Here is a 21,046-nt window from a genome sequence, read left to right as displayed (position 1 = left end):
CTCTCTCCCTCACTCCATTAGTTTCTAACTAAGGCCTGCTTCATCTACTTTTCTACTACTGATCTCTGATTTCCTTTGCAGACACCATTCCTACTTCTAGTATGTAAAGTTGGTCACTGTTAGTGACTGTTTTGTGACATTTTCTCCCCATCGTTGAAGAAAAAGTGTGAGATTTCCTCTGAGAACCAGCGCAGTATTTACAAGACTTTTTGTTGGAGAAAAGCTCTCAAAGATCTGCTCTGATGTGTCTCTTGGTAAATGAAAGTTCAGTCAGACTGATAATGAAGACAAACCATACCACAACACACAGACATACACATGCACTACCCTCCCCCTTCCTGTGTGTGTGTGTGTGTGTGAGTGTGTGTGTGAGTGTGTGTGTGAGTGTGTGTGTGTGTCTGTCTCTGTCGGTGTCTGTGTGCATATGTGTACGTCAGTGTGGGTGTGGTACATTTAGTGAGTACGTTCTTTTTGTTGTTATTTTTAATTCTTCTTTATTGTGTTTTGGTGTGATGGTTTGTTTGGGTATATGAGTGCTGTTGTTGAGACAGGACCTTTGTCTGTAGCCCGGCTTGGGTTTGAATTCCTAATTCTCTAGGTCTGTTATGCACTTGACAGCTGAAGTAGATTTCTTCTTAAGTGGCAGGGTTTTTCTTTTCTTAAATAAAGGTCATTATTTCTAACTTGGTCTGGAAATAAATTAAAGGTAAACGATCAGTTAGACTACAATACAAAATGGTGGTTTTCAAGGAGAAACAGTTTTTGCTCCTCGTCTATTTTTAATATCTGATATGAAATCATCTTACAATTCAGTGGCGACCTGTTTGAGTGTTAGGTCTCTTCACTTCTTGCTGCTTAGTGCTTGTTTCCTGGTTTTACACAGCACAGTCGAACATCCTCAAAGCTATGATGAAATGTCTTTTCCATGTTGGATGCACAAACCTTCGCAGTGTTTCATTTTTGAGCTCGTTTGGATCGGGAAGTGTTTGCACAGCATCGATCTTACTCAGTTGTTGGTATGCATTCATAAGGCAGAGAAACAGTTCAGCTCAGCATGGATCTGAGGATTTGCTGAAATCTCATAAGATATATTGTTAGAGATTGGAACAGAAGTGTGTGTGTGTGTGTGTGTGTGTGTGTGTGTGTGTGTTATTCTTAGTTGTATGCAGTGGACCTCTTCACTTATTGTTGTATGCTCCCGTTTTCAAGGGTGCCCCTGTTGGTGCCCTTTATCCCTGAGTCATTTCTTTTGCTCTCAGCTGACCCAGATTGAATGAAATTCAATTGAATGACCCAGGCACCCTGTTGGCAAGTGGCCTTGTTTAAACATGTGGAGGCTTGGAAATCCACCTATGTCATTTTTGCACTGTTCACGGAGTCCTTTATTGCATTGTGACCTGATTCTTTTGATATCTACACAGAAATAGAAGCTCTAACCATCCATTATCAAAACCAGGTTAAGATTACTACTCTTCTGTGTCCCAGATACAGCAAGGGTCCCAGAGGATTTAGGAAAGGTTTGATGGGAGTCTTTGATCTGTATGGAGAAACTATGCCACAAAGCAGACACCGTGTTCTAAACAATTGTGTCACTGTCACCACTATGGACACTACTTTGAATCATGAGGATGCAAAATGTAGCTGGAAACAATTGGAGTCAGGAAATTCTAATCCAAATGATTACTATAGGTGTATATGTAATATGATTTTTTAAACCTACTTTGTTTCATTTATAAAGTTATAAAGTAAGGACTAGCTTTCATGGTAGACCTGATCTCAAGTTAAATAATAGAAAGGAATTAGATACTAAAGGTGATTTTTTTTTTTGTTGTTGTTGTTTATGAAAAGTTGGAAATCTCACAGGGATTTTGTCAAATCAAAGAGAGTTTTTGAAGACTTTTTTTATAATAGTTGCTTTAAAAAATTCGAATATTCCATCCAGGAAATCATTGTATAAATGTCTGCAAGTATTACTAATAATGCTAAAACAATGATAATGTTAATGTTGCAACCAGGTAATGCAATAAATCGGAATTCACATTCTGTTTTCAGTTTCAGTTTCTGTTGCTGTGGTGATAAATGGGGGAAGAGACCAATGCACACATCACCAAGGCTCTGGCAGTTAATACATATGCTCCTTAACCACTTTAAGGATGAGCTTCGGGTCTCAGACGGTCCCACTGTGGGCTACGGAAAGACGATTCTTTTCCTGGCAATAGAAATTTATGGCCAAACCTGCTGCCTAACTGTTGTCAGTATTACCATATGAGGACAATTATTCTTAAGCCAAGACTGTTGCCTTTGGCAGAAGTGCTTTGGCATCCATGTGGATAATCCTCATCTATATTTAAGGGCTGCTTCGTTCTCTGTGGGAGCTGTATGTATTATTGTCCACAGCACCTGCTTCAGAGTTGGAGCCGTGCCATTTAGAGTTGGAGCTCCTTTACGACAGGGCTGCATTGTGGTTCCCATCCTTCTGGTTGAGGGCAACTCTGATGTGGTTTAGTGTCAAATACACAGCCTTGTGTTTTAACTGTTCAAACTGGTCTGAAGCTACATTTGTAAAAGATAATAATAACTTTCTTTCCTGTCAGCGGCACAGCTTCATACGAAGCAAGGCTACTATGCAGATTTGCAAAGTTTTCAGTTCATATTTTTTTTTCTAGGATATGTGACTCTCCCTTCAATAACTGTTTCCCCTTACACCAGTCAGTGCACACAGAACTCTTTTGTGGGGCGTGTGTGTGTGTGTGTGTGTGTGTGTGTGTGTGTGTGTGTGTGTGTATCTGTGGTGTGTGTGTATGAATGTGTGTGTGTGTTGTGCATGTATCTGTGGTGTATGTATGAATGTGTGTTGTGTGTGTATCTGTGATGTTTGTGTGTGTGTGTATGAGTGTTTGTGTGTGTATGGATGTGTGTGCTGTGTGTGTATTTGTGGGGTGTGTGTGTATTGAGTGTGTGTTTGTGTGCGTATCTGGGGTGTATTTATGTTTGTGTGTATCTGTGATCTATGGTGTGTGTGTGTGTTGACAGTGCTGTTCAAATAGTGTTGTCCAGGAGCAAGTAGCCACTGACTAGCTCCTCTAAAGTTGTCACATATTACCACTGCCTTTATTCATTGTCCCCATCATTTCCTGGGAAGAAAGACTGCTAAGCTGAGGTCCTGCCAGAGAGGTGTTCACAGAGGCTGTACATGGGTTCTAGATAAGGTATGGGCAAATTTCCCAGAGCCACTCTCACAGCTCTGGGGGATATATAGTCTATATTCCCTGTAGTGACTTTATGTAAATTTGAATTGTCTTAACCCCACCCCCATTCATTTCTTTTTCCTTCTCACACTGCTCAATATTTAGTCCAGGCCTCCACACTGCTGATATCTTCCCACATAAATTTTTGCTATAGCCTTCTAATTGTTCTCAGATTACTCTATAAAATCTCAGGTCTTTCCTCTGGAAGCTTTTAGAAGCACTGTAAGACTACTGTTTTTTAAATACACCCAGGGCCTTGGAGCCTTGGCACTGCAGGAAACTCTGACAAGTGAACTTCTAGAGTGGTTCTCTCTAAGTCTGTCTTAAGGCCATTTTCCAATTAAGGCATCTCCTCACACTCTCTGCACTCCAGCATTTACGGATGGGAATGCGTGTGTGTTCTTTCTTTGTTTAGTATCTATCGAAATCCAGGCTTTGCACAATGCAGCATGAAGTCATTCATCCATTTAGTGTTTTGTTGTGCAATGGGATGCTGCTCGTACAAGGGGACGAGGAAGAGGGCCATTAGAAATGTACCACTTGTGAGATGGTGGAGCGTAAGGCCCTGGGATCAGTGCATAGCCTGGGGAGTTGGGAAGGAAGTATATTTCTTCACTGCACAGGAAATACAGGACCTGAGCATGGAGCCAAGCTTAGTTTAGTGGCCAGTTTGAAAATATAGGTAAGGTGGTGCCTCCCCTTAGGTTCACATGGGAACAACTGGCCTTTCAGCTCTCATGAGAAGTAAATCAGAGCAGCCACAGACCTGGGGCTGCAGTGCCAGCAGACAGTGCGGTGAAACACTGTAGTAAGCAGGTGTGCTGAACTTGATCTGGAAAAGCAAAGTGGGTTTCCTGGCCTCCTTTTCATGTCAGTCTCCTGGAAGCCCATAATCTAGGTCCACGTTGAATAGCTCAAAAGTCATTTTTACTGGCATTTATATTTTCCCCAAAGGAAGACGGTGGCTAGTCACAGGTTGCCCCACAGTGAAGCCCCCAGTGCTCCACCTCTACCCATGAAAAAAGATCCAAGACTTCTGTGTGTCATTCTGATGCCTTTATCTTAAGTGGAGATGCTTTAGGATCATCAGGCACCGGAGGAAACCACGTGATACAAAAGGTTTTCAAATTCACTTTTCCAAAGGGTTGGCCATTAAGAAAGACAAGACCACCCTGTGCTATTAATATGAATGAAAGCTTAACTGTGTGTTAGCAGTTGGTACCCATGGACAGGGAAGCTCCAAACTGAGAAGAACCCTGAATGCCGAGCTGGATATGCAAGAATCCTGTTCAAGTTTTTCCTGTATAGGGATCAGTCATGCATTCTCCTGTTGGTCACTCTTTGATAGTACATCAAACATGACGTGTACTTCCATTACATGAGGGCCCATAAATGTTTTATATCAAAGACCACATAAAAAAAGTATTAGGCTTTGTAGGCCATATAATCTACAGTCCACACCTACCATTATGACAACAAAAGATGCAACCTGGGACATTGTAGTAACAACTGGCAGGGCACAGCCCAACAACCTCAACTTAAAAAAGCAGTAATTAGGGAGCAAGCATAGTACCACACAGCTGTAATCCTCACACCAGGGAGGCTGAGGCAGGAGAATCTCCAGACAGAGGTGTAGATTTGAGTATATAGTGAGCTGAGGTCAGCCTAGCTTTGGAGCAGATTGTAGGTGGACTGCCGTGTTGCTGACACGTGGCTCAGTCTGTCAAATAGAATATTAGATCTGTTAGGACAGCACACCATCATTTTGTGCAATGACAGCAGAACCTAGGGAATTCTGTAGTATTCTTGGAATAATTTTAAGAATATACAGAATTCATTAAAGTTTAGGGTCCTTATATATTTGTTTACTAATATATAGTGTTTGCTTACTAATATGTAGTTCACCCTCTCTACTCCTCATATTTCTCTCCCCCTTCCTCCTCTCCTTCTTCCACCCCTCCCCCTTTCTCTATCTTTCTCTAAAACCCAAGAACTTTGCAGTGTAGCCAGTTTACGAGCTAAGGACTGCAAGTTATAATATTGAGGATTGTCTCCTAATCCGAGCGACTCTTCTTGGGTAAGGAAGGACTCACACAATGTATAACATAAATTGGCAAATAAAAATCTGTAGAAAACTGTTGAACCAGTGCTAGCATCCGAGATTTCGGGCATTCTAACCACTGCCTCTCATCTGTTAGGATTTCGTCTTTCTGATTATCAGGTAGCTCAAGTTTTTCACACAACTCTTATTTTGTAGCCTCGATTTATGTCTTGAGGGCAAACAAGGAGCAGAGTAGAATTCTTAAATTTTAGTAGAATTCTCAAACCAGTTAGGATGTACAGTCTGTTGAGTGGGATCCTTCAAACCGTCACTGTTCATGTCTTACAGTAAGCCAATGATGGACTTGCTCGTGTTCCTCTGTGCACAGTACCACTTAAACCCTTCAAGTCACACGATTGATTTGCTGTCTGCTGAAGAGAATCTCATCAAATTTAAGCCAAACACACCAATAGGAATGCTGGAGGTAGAAAAGGTAATCTTAAAGCCAAAATCTCTGGATAAGAAAAAGCCTACACCTATAATCCCAGAGGTAAGGATCCTTTCACAGACCTTGATGCTCTTATGTTTGAAATATTCAGTTAAGTTTTTAGGTGATGTTTATTGTTCATATAAATGAAATAAGAACTACATTTCTGGTCTGGCTTCATGGAATATGGCAATAATGTTTACCTAAACCACTTGGTTTGTCAACTAGTTATTTATTCTTGGGTTAACTAGAATTGGGGGAACAGTTTACATAGCAAATTCTCTAAAACTGAATGGATTTACTGCGTCAGGGTCTAATAATAACCCATATCCTGTATATTAAAAGTTCTATGTTTAAGCAATATTTTAAAATTTAATATCATATTTAATATCATATCTGAAGTCTGTTTATGGTAAGACACTAATCTCACATACACCCAGATCCCAGCTTATTACCTTATCTAGTAGCGTATTTATCTTTTATAAATACTTTTTATGTGTGTGTGTGTATTAAATGTCTAGAGGCCAGGGGCAGACATAGAATGTCTTTCTTTATCTTTATCCTTTGAGGTGGGATCTTTCCCTGAACCTGGATCTATTGTTTTTCATCTACTCTGGCAGCAAGCACCAGGTCTCCTCTTGTCTCTGGTCCCCACAATACTAGGGATGTAAGCATTTATGAAACCATGCCTGGCTTGTTACATGGATCATGGTTGTATAGCAGGCAATCCTAACCACTGAGCCACCTATTCACATCCCTGCCTTTTGAATGCATTAACCAGAACCTTTGAACCACAATGACGCTAATTTATTACCATTATTATTACCATTATTGATTCATGCACTTGACCAAACCCAGGACCTAATACTTGCTAGATAAACATTCTACCGCTAAGCTGATATCCATAGCACTTATTTTCTTGTCTCTTAAAATTGTTCATATGAAGTTATTGCTAAAAGAATACAGACTTGGAAGTGTTCAACATCAGAAACACTTCTGACTTATGAGCGCCAGCCATCTTCATGAAATATGTAAAACTGTATGCATTGAGTTGGTAGTTCACTTTCATTTGACCTGAATACATATATTCTCCCAGTGTCTTCATACTGTCTATAAGCACTTGAAAAAAATGATGACAGGGATTTAGTGATAAAACATTAGCTTTAAATTTTGATTGAATATTAAACATTAGTACAGCAGTGGTCTGTCTTCTGTCATGCACATACTTTTGAACCATATTGGAACGATTTTATTTATGTAGCAAATATATTGTCAATCCCCCAGTTGCTGGATTTTAACTTTTAAGAACGAGCATCATTGAGGATCTGAAGTCTGTACATTTCATTTAGTGTAGCTACCTATTTCAGAGTTCCGTTTTTAATGGGCTTAATCCAGTAACATCAAAAGAGGGAAATACTTGAAGTAGTGCAAACAGTTTTGAAAATATTAGTATTAGGTCTAATAATGATGATTTTGCTATTCTTCACTGTTATATTAGAGTTAACCGGAAGGTTAATAGTACAGATAATAAATGTCAATGACAATATGTAGTAGTCACTTACTGATAACTGACCATGCGAGGGATATGATGCTCCACTCTTTGTGTGGTTGATCCCAGTGATTATAAGGATAGTTTTTGAAATGCTTCTTTAAAAAACTGCAGCCATTAGCAGGCTATTAAAAGACAAACATTCCTTAAATAAAGGACAACATAACAAGTAGATATTATTATTGTATGCATTTGATAATTTAAAAATAAACATTTGAAGACACAGTGTAAAAATGTTGGTAATGCCATAAGATATGAGCCTCTGTCTTTGTTGACTTTAAATCTGCTTAATATTTTACTGTCAAGAATTTTAGCTAGGCAGTGCTGATGTACACCCTTAATCCTAGCACTTGGGAGGCAGAGGCAAGTGGATCTCTGAGTTTGAGGTCACCCTGGTCTACAGAGCAAGTTCCAGGACAGCCAGGGCTACACATAGAAATCCTGTCTCACCCCCACCCCAAAGTTAACATAAACAAACAAACAAACAAACAAATAATAAATAAAGACTTAATAGAAATTTGAATTTAAGTATTTTAAGAAACAGTGAGCTAGGCTTTGTTCACAATTGTAATCCCAGATACATAGTAGGCCTTTGGCAGGAGGGTCACAAGTTCACAGACCTACCTTGACTGTAGACTGAGTTCAAGTTCAGCCAGGATAACTAAATTACTCGCTGAGTCAAATGGAAATTAGAAGACAGACCAGTGGCTTAACTTAGTAGTTGAGTACTTGACTTATAAGAATAAAGCTATATGTTTAATGCCCAGGATTGTTAAAAAAAAAAAAAAACCCAAAACACCTGATTTTTGTTACCTTAGATTTTGTTTTAAAATTAGGTTATAGCATTAATGAAAAATAGAATTTTACACCAGAAGAAGAGAATAGAAAAAGTGTTTGCTGACTGAATATAGAATCTTGAGTAATACATAACTCTGGGTAGAACTGCCCAGAGTTAGTTTTAATTAATGACCTGTGGTTGAGGTGTAATTCTGGTTTTAATTCATGTGTCACAGAATTGAGAATTCACTATTCTAGTTATCCTTCTAGATGTCACTGTGGAAATTCTATTTTAGTAAATAAATTGTGTTGTAACTGTGTGTCGTAATTTACATTTCAGAAAACCGTGAGAGTAGTGATCAACTTTAAGAAAACACAGAAGACCATAGTGAGAGTTAGTCCCCATGCACCGCTTCAAGATCTTGCTCCCATTATATGCAGTAAATGTGAGTTTGATCCACTGCATACAGTGTTGTTGAAAGATTACCAGGCTCAGGAGCCCCTCGACTTGACAAAATCTCTTAATGACTTGGGACTAAGAGAGTTATATGCCATGGATATCAGCAGAGGTAAGTGGACTTTCCCCCTCAGAGTGTGTGTGTGTGTGTGTGTGTGTGTGTGTGTGTGTGTGTATCTGTCTGTCTGTCTGTCTGTATGTTTGTCTGTGTGTGTGTGTCTATGTGTCTGTCTGTCTGTGTGTATTAACTCATGCAGATAGGTGCTCCCAACTTTATTATGCCAAGGATTTAATGAATGAGTCATATAGATAGATAGAAATAAATATGTCCTAACAGTAATAATAAGAAAAAAATCGAATTGAAATAAGTAAATCAAACCAAGTGTTCAGTCGAACCTGATAGCAGTTAGGTAATGAAAAGAAGAATCAGTCTTTTTAGCTGTTATCATGTTTTATATTGTTTTGTCAACCTAGGAATTTCTTTGCTAGCTCTGCACTTTTTTATTCCTCTTTGTTTTTATATTGGGGTCTCATCAGGATGCCTAGCTGGGCTTGAACCTCTGAACCCAAGGAGTCCTCCCATCTCAGCTGATTTCAGTAGTTTAGGATGACAGGTGTGTGCCACCTTGTCCTGTTTCTTGGGTGGAATTTAACTTAATTTCTTGTGGCTTTAGGATTCAATATCTATATGCAAGCCTGCTACTGGTCTAACAAAGCAGTAGAGTGGAATTTTGTATGAGGCTTTGTTATCACTCAAGTTTGAAGATTTTTTTTGTTTATTTGTTTGTTTTGAGATTAACACAGGTTAGCATCCAAAGTAAGCCTGTGTATAAAATGAATCAGAAATACTTACAAAAATTTTCCAGATTGCAGAGTTCTTATTCATACAGAGAGATGTGTTAAAATGTAAAGATATCAAATCATTTTGATTTTTTTTTGGTGCCTCATAGACTAGTTAAGTTTATATATATTCAGTGTCAATCTCATTCGTAAGGGTTTTATGGAGGAGACAGTTAATGCATATCGTTAAAAGAATTTCAGGCATCATTCTGAGGTCGTGGTATAGTGTGATTCATAGACTACTGTTTTGACTCAGTGATATTTAATAGTTAATAGACATCAATCATCATGGTCATTCACCCATTTTTACTCCCTCTTGCTGTAGCCCCCTCTGTTACTGCCTTCAGTAAGTCATCTTTCCAAGGTAAGATCCAAGAACCAGAAGAAACTGTAAATTAATGAAATTGGGAAGATTAAAATTGAGATTCTAATCTTATTTTAAAAAAAAAAAACATTACTAACACATGTGTTCTATAAGAGATTTTAACTTACAAAAATCTTGGGGTTTTATTTCCTTTAAAAAATAAAAGGTTTCACCTTCTTTGATTGCTGGCTCAAATTATGCTAATTTCATTTCAGTAGAAGACTGATAAATGATGTCATTCCCAGACCTGGGAGTGAATCCACAGTTCTAGCACCCAGGGAGGCTAGGCAAGAGGGTTCCACATTCAAGCCCAACCTGAGCTCCAAGGGAGAGAAGATAGACACTGAAAACAATACAGAAAAGGATACCATGCAAAAAGTAGGAGCCTGGGTTTGTTACCTCCTATAGAAGAAAATGATTTCGGTAGGAGTGTGCATGGCGCTAGTATGAATGAATACTTTGGCAATGCTATGGAAGGGATTATTCTCAGTGAGCAGCTCCTGGGAGAGGGGGCACTTGCACTTTTATCACATTTTACCCCCACCATTTAAATTTTGTCTGAATTTTGTAAGGACATAAAATTTTTATGTTACAGTTATTAGGTTTAAAAACTTATAAGGACATATAATACTATGTGTAAGCAGTCTTTTTTACATGAAAACTCTGAAAGAAAAAATTTTAAATGTTTAATAGTGACTAGCTTTGAGTAGTTGGGCTGGAGGCAAGTTTTCATATTGCGTTATAGAGTTTATAATGAGTATGTATTACTTTCATAGGAACTTTGATTAAAATTATTCAATAATAGCATCTAAGAGTCTTTTTCCTTCATTAAAAAAAGGATAGACCCAGGGCACTAATTTATGTAAAGGTAGCTTTTATTCGCCTGATGTAATTGTCATCCCAGAGACTTACTGCTGCATAAGCTTATGGTGTCTAGTTCTTTGTTTCTTGCTGGCTGGTTCAACTGTTCTGTTCAAGCTCCACTCCAAGCTGACTTATTTACTCAGGCTTTTCTCAGCTTCTCACTAAATTGCTCTGCTTGGCCTCAAACTAACTCTGGCAGCCTGTTCTAATCTTCTAGCTCCTTCTCATTCTCTGGCTTGAACTGTCTCTGCTGACCTATACTAAACTGCACGAACTCATGAGTGAATTTAACTCCACTGCACTGGCTGGACTGAACGGAATTTTCTCTCTTTCTCTCTTTTTCTCTCCCTGTTTCTGTTTGTTTGTCTCTCTGTCTGTCTCTTTCTCACTGTCTTTCTGTCTCTCTCCATCTCTGTCTTTCTCCACCCCCTCTTCCTGTTCTGCTCTTAAATAGCTTCTCTTTCTTGTCTGTTCTCCCAAGAGTTGGGTGTAGCTTATCTCTGACTCATTCTGTCAAATCTTTCTCTGATTTATCACTTTGTCTGCTCCTCAGTTAGACTTCACTTTTAACAATAGCTGTTTTCCCGCTACAAACTAACCTCATTTACATTGTTTAGGATTAAAGGTGTACACTAACAACCATGTTGCTGGATTAAAATTCCTCTACAAATTTGCATATTTATTACTGCCCTACGTAGAAGCAAAGACTTATTAAAGTATATTATTACATGGTGCCAGGTTTTTCTGATTAAGTGTATAGGAGCAAGTATATATTGATTTATTTTCAGTGGCTGTCACAGGCTAGCCTAATCAAAGGAATTAAAAAATCCCTATTATCTTAAAGTATACCTTGGTGGAGAATCGGAAACCATGTTCTTTAATTCTGAGGATGCATTGACTGTTAAGCCAAGGTGGAAGGCATCTAAAGAAAATAGATTTATGTGTCTAGATTCAACTTCTATAATGATAGTCAAACAATGAGAACAAATGGTTCCTTCCAGAAACAGTGCTTGTACTTGGCTTGCTCCTAAGAACATTCCGTGATCTTCTTAGGCTCAACTTTTAAGGTGTTTAATCCATTGATGTCCAATGTCAGTTCTGGCCTTACCTGAATGGGGTTTTTCAGAGACTTAAGTGCTATAAGAAGAACCTTCAGAGACAAGAGTTGTGGGATCAGGAGACCTCATTTTACAGTGTCAGAATCCAGCAGGTCTATGCAAAACATACATGTTTTTATTCTCTGATATGGTGGGATGTCATCAGAAGCCTGTAGACCTTGCGTGCTGGGAATTTCTCATCTAGAATCTGGAAGCTACAGTGCTTGAGCTGACTTCTTAATGAAGGCAGGTTCTCACTTGTCTCAGTGTGTAACTCTGATGCTTGATTTTAAAGAGGACTGGCATTGATGTAGCATGAAGGGGGGCAAGCATCATTTGACATATTTTGGCTATACTTACTGAATGGGTCTATGAGTTTGCAAGTTCCTCAAATCTCAGGTAACTTGGTTACTTACTATGAATGGAATGCTGATTTTTTTTTTCTTTTTATATTTGTAACTAACATATGCCAGTTGGGGGAAATAGCTCAGAATGAATCTTTTGTTTCTCCTTTCACAGAGGAGTTCTCAGAAGTAAAGCATCCCAAAAACTTTTAGTCTCGAAGACTCGAAGGCCTATGTCCTCATTGTTCCTTGAGAGCGTTAGGAAGGCCCTTGTGCAGTGTGTACTGCCTAGTCAGTGTTTGAGTTATTGAAGTATCAATATGTGGAATACAGATTTTCTTTAGAATGTTACTATGAGAGAGTGCATTAGTATATGCTTTGATATTAACTACCTGCCCCGTTTCTGTTGCTGCGAGAAAATACCACGACCAAAAGCAACGTGAGCAGGAAAAGTATTATTTCACTTACACATCCTGATCACAGCGATGTAAGGGAGGCAGAGGACGAACTTGGAGACAAATCGAAGGAGAGGCCATTGTTTCCTTAGCCTGCTTTCTCACAGGACTTGAGATCACCTACCCTGGAACTGCCCCAGCCACAGGAGACTGGACCCTCCTCCACAGGAGGCTGAGCCCTCCCTCATTAAGTATTATTAAAGAAAATGTCCCACAGACCTACCTACAGCAATCTGATGGACAAAGGCCTTTTCAAAAAGAGGTTACCTCTTTTCAGATGATTGTAGCGTGTGTCAAATTGATTAAGGAACAAACAAAAACCAAACCAAACCATCAACAACAAAACCACCCAAAGGAAACCAAAACCAGCCAGTACACTCTTTTTGTGTTCCTACAGTGCTCTCTACATTGACATTTGTTATTTGTAAACAAATTTGAAAAGCATTTAAGATTGTACGTTTACTTCTAAGTCCCATTTAAGTTTTCTCTCAATTAAAAAAAAAAAAACTCTTTTACTAAATTTTACATCATGCACCCCAATCCCACTCATCTCCCTTTCCGTTGTACCCTCCCTCCGGACGTGCAACCTCCTCACCAACAGAGGAAAAAAGATATTGTGGAAGCTGTAGAGTTGTAGAGTGTCAGAGTGTGTCCCATAATACACCCCCTTGTCCACACTTCTTTACTTGAAAATGTTTAATAAAATGACTTGGTCTGGTACGAGGCCTGGCTTCTGCTACACTCTCAGTACCGGAGTCTCACTGGACTCCTCTGAGATCTCCTGCTGGTGTCCTATCATGGAGATCCCTATAGTTTTAGGTCTGTAGGACAGGCCCCATCATGCACGCTTGCAGTTCATCTGTGGGGTAGATGTTGGGGTGGGCCAACGAAAAGGCCTGGGATCTGGGCCTGAGATCTGAGCTCACTGTCCTGCTAGCTCTCCTGTTCCCAGGCCCTCACTAGCAGCTCCTGCTGCCAGGGCCAGCTCTCCCTGGGTTATGTTCAAAGTCCATTCTTCTGAGTATTGCAGCCAGTGAGGGACATGGTCAGCTCTGCTCATGACCCTGGGCCAGCTTTCCTGCCTGCTATAGATGGCAAGACATGAGGGAGGGGAGGAAGGTGTCTCTCCCTCGTGTGCACTACCACACAGAGAACATGTGGAAAGGCTGACAGCTGCTCTCCCATACTCATGCTGTTGGGGCTGGCTCATGTGCAACCCCCACATCAGGGCCAGCTCTACTAGGCTGGCCTGGCTAGGTACTCAGCCTGCTCTTGACTGCTGCAGTCGGTGGGGAGGCAGCTCAGTCTCTGATGACCTGGGGCTAGCTGTCCTGCATAGCATTGGTAACGGGTGGGGGAGCATTTCTTCCTCACTATGTCACTGCAAAGCAGACAACAGGGGCAACTGAGAGGGGGCAGCTCTCCCGCACTTGTGGCCCTGTGGCAGGTTTGCCTACACCCCTACCACCAAGGTCAGCTCTCTTGTGCTGTCTAGGTGTCTCTTAATTACTGTGTGTGAAGTGCTTGGTTTCTGATATCATTGAAATTGCACTATGATTTGGATAAAATTCTCCTGATTCTCTGTGGGGGGAAAAGAGTCGTCTTCACAGTTTAGTCTTTGTCTCTCCTATTTTGAATTTATAATTATGATTTTAACTGAAGACACAAGGTCCTTTGTCTCATGATCCAGCCAATGGTCTGTTTCTTTCAGTATTGGCCCAGTGCACCCTGTGGGTAAAACTTCACCTACTTATTTATTCTTGTCAACTGAGTATAAATCTAGAGACTTGACAGGTTTGGGTGAGACAATTTGTGGCAAGAATACTGCCTAGGAGGCAGATAGAGTTTTTAGTGCGAGCTCCTCAGGAGGCGAAGGAAGGAGGGATTGCATAAGCCCAGAGCTATAAGGCCACCCTGTGCTACAGAGAGATCTCTGCTCCAGGAAAACAAAACACCTTTCATAAGTAGTGGTTTGTACTTCCACTTGCAGACACTTTAATAACATCACTAACACATCTGCCGTGTGCATCTTAACAAGGAACTGAAAAAGAGGGCTAGTCTTAGGCAACCCTCCTTTTAGCTGCTCGCACTTGTTTTAAATCTCGGGTATACAAATATGTGAAACAGGGTGGGATTCCTGTATGGGCACGAGTGTGTGTGTGTGTGTGTGTGTGTGTGTGTGTGTGTGTGTGTAGCAGACAGGATAATCATAGATATTGGTCATTATATTCTACCCCATTTGAGACAGTCTCTTAATGTGCATGCCAACTAGAGGGACCACAGCCCACAGTGGTTCTCTTGTCTGCTTCCCACCACATCGTAAGAATACTAGGGTCAAAGATGTGTGTTCTCACATCCAGCTGTATGTGGGTTCAGGGAATCTGAACTTGTTTCCTCAGCTCACTGTGATACCTTTGCTTTAGACTTAACCCTTATGGTATCAAAATTGTCCTGATTTTTGCCAATAGAAACCACTGCAGGCTGGTTCCCTGTATGACATCCAGTGGAGTTTGGTAGCTTGCACACGGACATGACTTGTTTGTAGCTCATTGGTTTATACAAACAGGAAATCAACTAATACAGAGCAGCCATGGTTCCTTCCAGTGGGATGGAACATTGGAAGTGTGCTTGGGACACAGCAGCTTAGATGCTGGCTTGGCCCTCGACACCTAGTACCTCTTTGTAAAGTGCTTTGTAAATGGTCATTTTCATGTGTTTCCATCAGAAATGATGGCAAGGAAAAAAAAATTGTACAGATTGGATTTTCCTTGGAGCTTTTTCCATGCAGAGTTTGTTTAGATCCACGGGAGCAGAGAGAGCGGCAGCTATAATTATGATGGCTCATGTCTTTGAGAGTGGAATACTTTATGGTTGTTTAGCTCTGACAGAATTATAGCTGAAATAAACAGAAGGAGAAGCTGTTTGGGACAAGAGTCATGTGTCCCTGCGATGCCACAGCCTTCTTACTTTGCATTTGAAATGCTGGTGAAGAAACTGAGTTCACGCCTAGCTGTGCTGCTTGGCCCTGGCTGTGTGCCTTTGCTTCCTTAGGCTTCGCTTTGTTCTCATCTAAAATGGTAACTGTTGGTTGCTTTGAGAATTGGGTAAGGTATATGGTGCCTTGCACAGTATGTAAAATGGGTGATGGTCATCACCAAAAAAAAAAAAAAAAAAAAATATTTTGCAAGGGAGGTTAGAAGAGAAACATTGGGAATGAACGTTCCACCCATGAACAAAAAGTAAATTGTTTTTCATGTATTTTCAGAGTCCTGCCAAATATCACACAACCCGGACATTGTGAAGGAGAAAGAAAACAAGGGGATTTTCAGCTTTTTCCAGCGCAGTAAGAAAAAGCGAGAGCAAGTAGGCATCTTCATGCAGCATTTGAAGATTCTTAAGGGGTATTTTTAGAGTGGTTTTTATTTTGACCATAAACCGGTGTTGCATTCTGATTTTCCGTTAGACTGCCAGTGCTCCTGCGACCCCACTAGTGAGCAAACACCATCCGTCCTTTACGAGATCCAACACCATTTCCAAACCCTACATTTCCAACACGCTGCCCTCGGATGCACCCAAGAAGAGGCGTGCCCCGCTACCGCCCATGCCCATGTCCCAGGGTGCAGCTCAAGGCCGGGAGAGGCGCGCATCTTGTGTGGAGAGATCCGTCAGTGTGGACGACACTGATAAGGTGTGCTGGGTTTGCTTTGCTTCGCTCTGGGGAGGCACCTGTTTCTTTTCTATATCTGACTTGTCTTTTTTCACATAGACTCCTGAGGAAGAAACAGTTATTAATATGTACTCAGGAAGGCTGGAGAGATGGCTCAGAGGTTAAGAGCGCTGACTGCTCTTCCAGATGTCCTGAGTTCAATTCCCAGGAACCACTTGGTGGCTCACAGTCATCTGTAGTGAGATCTGATGCCACCTTCTGGTGTGTCTGAAGACAGCTACAGTGTATTCAGATACATAAAGTAAACAAACCTGTAAGAAAAGAAGCATGCACTCAGTAGAACCTTTACAGCAAGGGTGATAGAAAAAGATCATGGTGATTTCTGCCATGTCTTGAATAGATGTCAGTTTTAAGATGCTCCCATCCTCAGACCAATGCGGGATGTAACAAATTTTGTCTTACTTTACTGCATCCCGGCCATTGGTTGCATGTCTGAGGAATTAAATGCACACTTTGAGTATATACATTTTAAGCAGCCGCATAGGTCCTGTATGCACCGTTCTTTCGTTTCTAACCTCTGGCATCTTCTGAGATTCTCCAGGGAAAATCCTGTCTGCTTATTCTGCCAATGTTCCCTATGTCCATAGAAACAAGCCTTTCAACAGAATGGGTTGCCGTTTTACTCACATTGTCCATGCAGAGGGGATGCTCTACGGAAACCATCATCTCAATTTACAAAAAGAACCAAAGTGCATTTATTTATTTTAGTGTGGGCATGTGGGTGGGGGATGTGGAGGTTAGAGAGCAATGTATGGATGTTCTGGCTCTCAAGCATCTCAGTTCCAGAGACTGAAACCAAGGCTTGGGGGAAGGCTCCTGCCCCTTCACCAACCAAGCTGTCTCACCAGAGCACCTCAGCTTAAAATAAAAACATTTAATACTAAAGTTTCCCTGAATATACCTTTTTGGGAGGATCCATTTATCTAAAAAGATCTGCACATTCCTTGCCTTATTCCGGCAGAGCACACGTAAGATTTTAGTAAATGTGATTGAACATCAGATGCTCATAGAGTTAGGTGACGTAGTTTGGGTGACATCGAAAGTAAAATGTACTTTGAGATACTTAGACACAGAGTGGGGTTGTTTTGGGAGTTAAGGGTTTTATTACCACTCTGGATGGTCAGCAACTCAGGTAGAGAAATGAACGTTGTAAAAACTTAGGATTTTTCTTATCTAAGTTAATGCGATGCCATAAAAACAAAATCTTATCTCAGAAAACAGAAGGGTGCTTTCTTTGCCCACTGAGAGAATCACTTGCTGAAAAACTTCCAAGGTATCCCTCCTTTCTGTAGGTGGGTGGCGCGTCGCAGAAAAGGCAGTCTTTGTGTTCAGTCATAAATGTGTGGGCAAACAATAGTTGGGTGGAAAACTCTGTTCAGATTCCAGAATGTCAAGGATACAGCATGCTTGGGCCTGAGAGAGAAGCAGACAGACTAAGCAGGGAAGACAGGACAAAGCTGGTCTCAAAGACCTCCTCTTTGTGTGTGTGGCCCCTTTATACTTCTTCATATGAACAGCCTCTCAAAGATGGTTTGCTATTTTCATTACCTTAAAACTGAACTGTAAGAATGGAAGAGACGCTCTCACATAGCTTATAGTATTCTTGTCTTTGGATAGAAATGATCTCTGCTCCAGCTGTCCTTATTCAAGCCATCCCAGTAGCTTTCTGTGTGCATCAGTTGCCAAGGACTCGACACCATCTTTCTCCTGTCTCCCTCTTGGCAGTCTGGGCTGTGCCACCAGCGACCTCATGGAAAGTTGCTTCGTTTCATTCTCACCCTCTGCTCTGTGACCACTTGGTGCCCTATGTTAAGTGAATTTTTTTTAATATTGCCTTTGGCAAATTACACATCTTTATGCAATTTTCTGATTATTTTGTCTTTTGATCTGGACATCTGGGTAGTTCTTTGATGTGTCGTTCGACAGGAACCAGAATTATTTGTTTTTCCCTAGAGAAGCTGAAGAACCGTTTTGTTTATTCGTGACCAGAATCCTTAATGATTAAGCCGGGGTTATGTTTGTCTGTATGTGTCTGCTCATGTACACTACTCAGGGACACATGCCTTCCTAGGCATCTCCACACGTTTTAGACCCAGGGCCAGATTTTATGTGATTAGACACCCTTCATCCTTAACTCTTTATTCATCTTTCTTTAAAAAATATTTATTTATTTATTTATTTATTTATTTAATTTATTTATTTATTTATTTATTTAATTTATTTATTTAATGTATATGAGTGAGTACACTGTCATTATCTTTAGCCACACCAGAAGACAGCCTTGGAAACCATTACAGATGGTTGTGAGCTATCATGTGGTTGCTGGGAATTGAACTCAGGACCCCTGAAAGAGCAGTTAGTGTTCTTTACCTCTGAGTCATCTCTCCAGCCCCTTTTTATTCATCTTGATAGTCTCCTTATAAATTATAAGGTTTTTTTCCCTGCCCTCCCTTCTTCTCACACCCTACTTCCTGCCTGCTTCTCCCTCCCTCTCTCTCCCATTCCCCTCTCTTTTTTTCTATCTTACTACTTTCTCCATTACCCAATTTCTTTTTAAAATTTATTTATATTGGATATTTTATGTATTTACATTTCAAATGTTATCCCCTTTCCTCCTACCCTCCCCCTGACTCTATGAAGATGCTCCCATTCCCACTCACCTACTCCCACTTCAACACCCTGGCATTCCCCTACACTGGGGAACCAAGCCTTCACAGGAACAAGGGCTTCTCTTCCTATTGATGGCAGACAAGGCCATCCTCTGCTACATATGCAGCTGGAGCCATGTGTCCCTCCGTGTGTGCTCTGTGGTTGGTGGTTTAGTCCCTGGGAGCTCTGGGGGTCTGGTCAGTTGATACTGTTGAACCTTCTGGTCTCCATCTGGGCCCAGAGCTAAGACTGTCCCACATTTCTCTGAACCCAAAACATGCCCAGAAAGTCTTTAAGACCCCACTTTTGCTCCACTAACTGTCCAAAGAGGGACCTGCCAGGAGTACACAGGTCACAGTAACCTCAGAGCATTCTGGAACAGGATCCTTTTTGGTCTTACACCTGTGCCTGGAGCTAAGACTGTCCCACAGCTCTCTGAACCCAAAGCCTGCCTGGGGAGAGCTGGTTTCCCAGGAGTGCTCTCACTCCTAAGATCACAGGCTCACAGGCCTATATTCTTTACTGAACTGACCATACATGAGTCTGTAGTCTTAAGTCCATTTATTATGCTCTTTAGAAAGGGACCTCTGTTTTTCAGATTGGTTTGGTTTGATTTTTTTGAATTTGGGAATGGATCTTAACTATAGTGGTTTGAATAATGCTCCACCAAGATCTGTCTTCAGGCCCTAATATAACAAGGGTATAGATCCCAAGACTTAAGAGTCCGTGAAACATCTCCTCACATGAGGATTTTATTTACAGGTCCCTAGCTCCTCACCTGCATCCATTGTTCCTGTCTCTACTCTGGCTTCCTATGGGAAGGGACAGGAGCAGCAGGAATGGGAGACACTGTGGATGCGACCAGATGAAGTCTTGGTCTCTAGTAGAAGTCCAAAGAATAAAACAAATGAACACCAAGATGACTATGAACATCCTCAACACAGCTTAACATATCTTCATACTATTCACCGTGGTCAACTGCCACATTTATATTTCGTATTTAACATTTTCCAGGTCAGAAACTGATGATCATAGTTTTTGGGTCCCAAAGTCCTCTCTTGACATTATAATTTTCCTTACAAACTGCTATACCTTATCAATTTCAGGAATCTTCCAATTCTAAGCAGGACACTTTAGTTGGTGTTACTCAAGTGGAGTCTTACTTCTCCTCCCTCAGTAAGGATGGTACCTCTGGTTTTTGCTCCCCCACTTCCACAGGGCTGATTCATTCTTCTCTGAACTACCTAATGAAGTTTCTGTAAGGCTAAGGACAGTGTCAAGAAAACAAAACGGCAGTCAACAGGTTGGGAAAAGATCTTTACCAACCCCACATCTGATAGAGGCCTAATATCCAAGATATACAAAGAACTCAAGAATTTAGACACCAGAGAATCAAACAATCCTATTAAAAAATGGGGTACAGAGCTAAACAAATGTTCTCAATTGAGGAATATCGAATGGCTGAGAAGCATCTAAGGAAGTGCTCGACATCCTTAGTCATCAGGGAAATGCAAATCAAAACAACCCTGAGATTCCACCTTACACCAGTCAGAATGGCTAAGATCAAAAATTCAGATGACAGCAGATGCTGGCGAGGATGCAGAGAAAGAGGAACACTTCTCCACTGTGGGTGGGGTTGTAAACTGGTACAACCACTCTGGAAATCAGTCTGGCGATTCCTCAGAAAATTGGACATAGTACTACCTGAAGACCCAGTTATTCCACTTCTGGGCATATACCCCAGAGGCGCTCCAACATACAGCAAAGATACATGCACCACAATGCTCATAGCAGCCCTATTTTTAATAGCCAGAAGCTGGAAAGAACCCAGATGTCATTCAGTAGATGAATGGATACCAAAATTGTGATACATTTACACAATGGAGTACTACTCAGCTATCAGAAACAATGACTTTATGAAATTCTTAAGAAAATGGATGCATCTAGAGAATATCATCCTGAGTGAGATAACCCAGTCACAAAAGAACAGACATAACATGCAGTCACTGATAATTGGATACTAACCCCAGAAAGCTCAGAACACCCCAGAAACAACTCACAGACTATATGAAGTTCAAGAAAAACAAAGGCCAAAAAAGAAAGAAAAAGAAGAAAAATCATTATGCTTAATTTTTACACACCAAGAA

At 40.8% G+C, this 21,046-nt stretch overlaps 1 protein-coding gene across 3 annotated transcripts in view; it reads left to right on the top strand.

The window, feature by feature from the left end:
* The window catches only part of COBLL1 (cordon-bleu WH2 repeat protein like 1), a 144,535-nt gene that overhangs the window by 85,581 nt on the left and 37,908 nt on the right, over positions 1-21,046 (top strand). For 2 of the 3 annotated variants that reach the window (XM_080927139.1, XM_080927138.1), the window contains exons 1-5: positions 5,716-5,839; positions 8,443-8,671; positions 9,725-9,763; positions 15,789-15,886; positions 15,987-16,211. In XM_080927139.1, coding sequence (XP_080783265.1) covers positions 5,765-5,839; positions 8,443-8,671; positions 9,725-9,763; positions 15,789-15,886; positions 15,987-16,211 — 666 coding nt within the window. In that variant the 5' untranslated portion in view covers positions 5,716-5,764. Of the gene's footprint in view, positions 1-5,637; positions 5,840-8,442; positions 8,672-9,724; positions 9,764-15,788; positions 15,887-15,986; positions 16,212-21,046 lie in introns of those variants that run through there. The other variant, XM_080927140.1, reaches the window with a different exon arrangement.

The sequence above is a fragment of the Micromys minutus genome, assembly GCF_963924665.1.
Source record: "Micromys minutus genome assembly, chromosome: 13".
Lineage (NCBI taxonomy): Eukaryota > Metazoa > Chordata > Mammalia > Rodentia > Muridae > Micromys > Micromys minutus.
The sequence above is the reverse complement of the archived record's forward strand: the minus strand, read 5'-3'. Positions and strand labels throughout refer to the sequence as shown.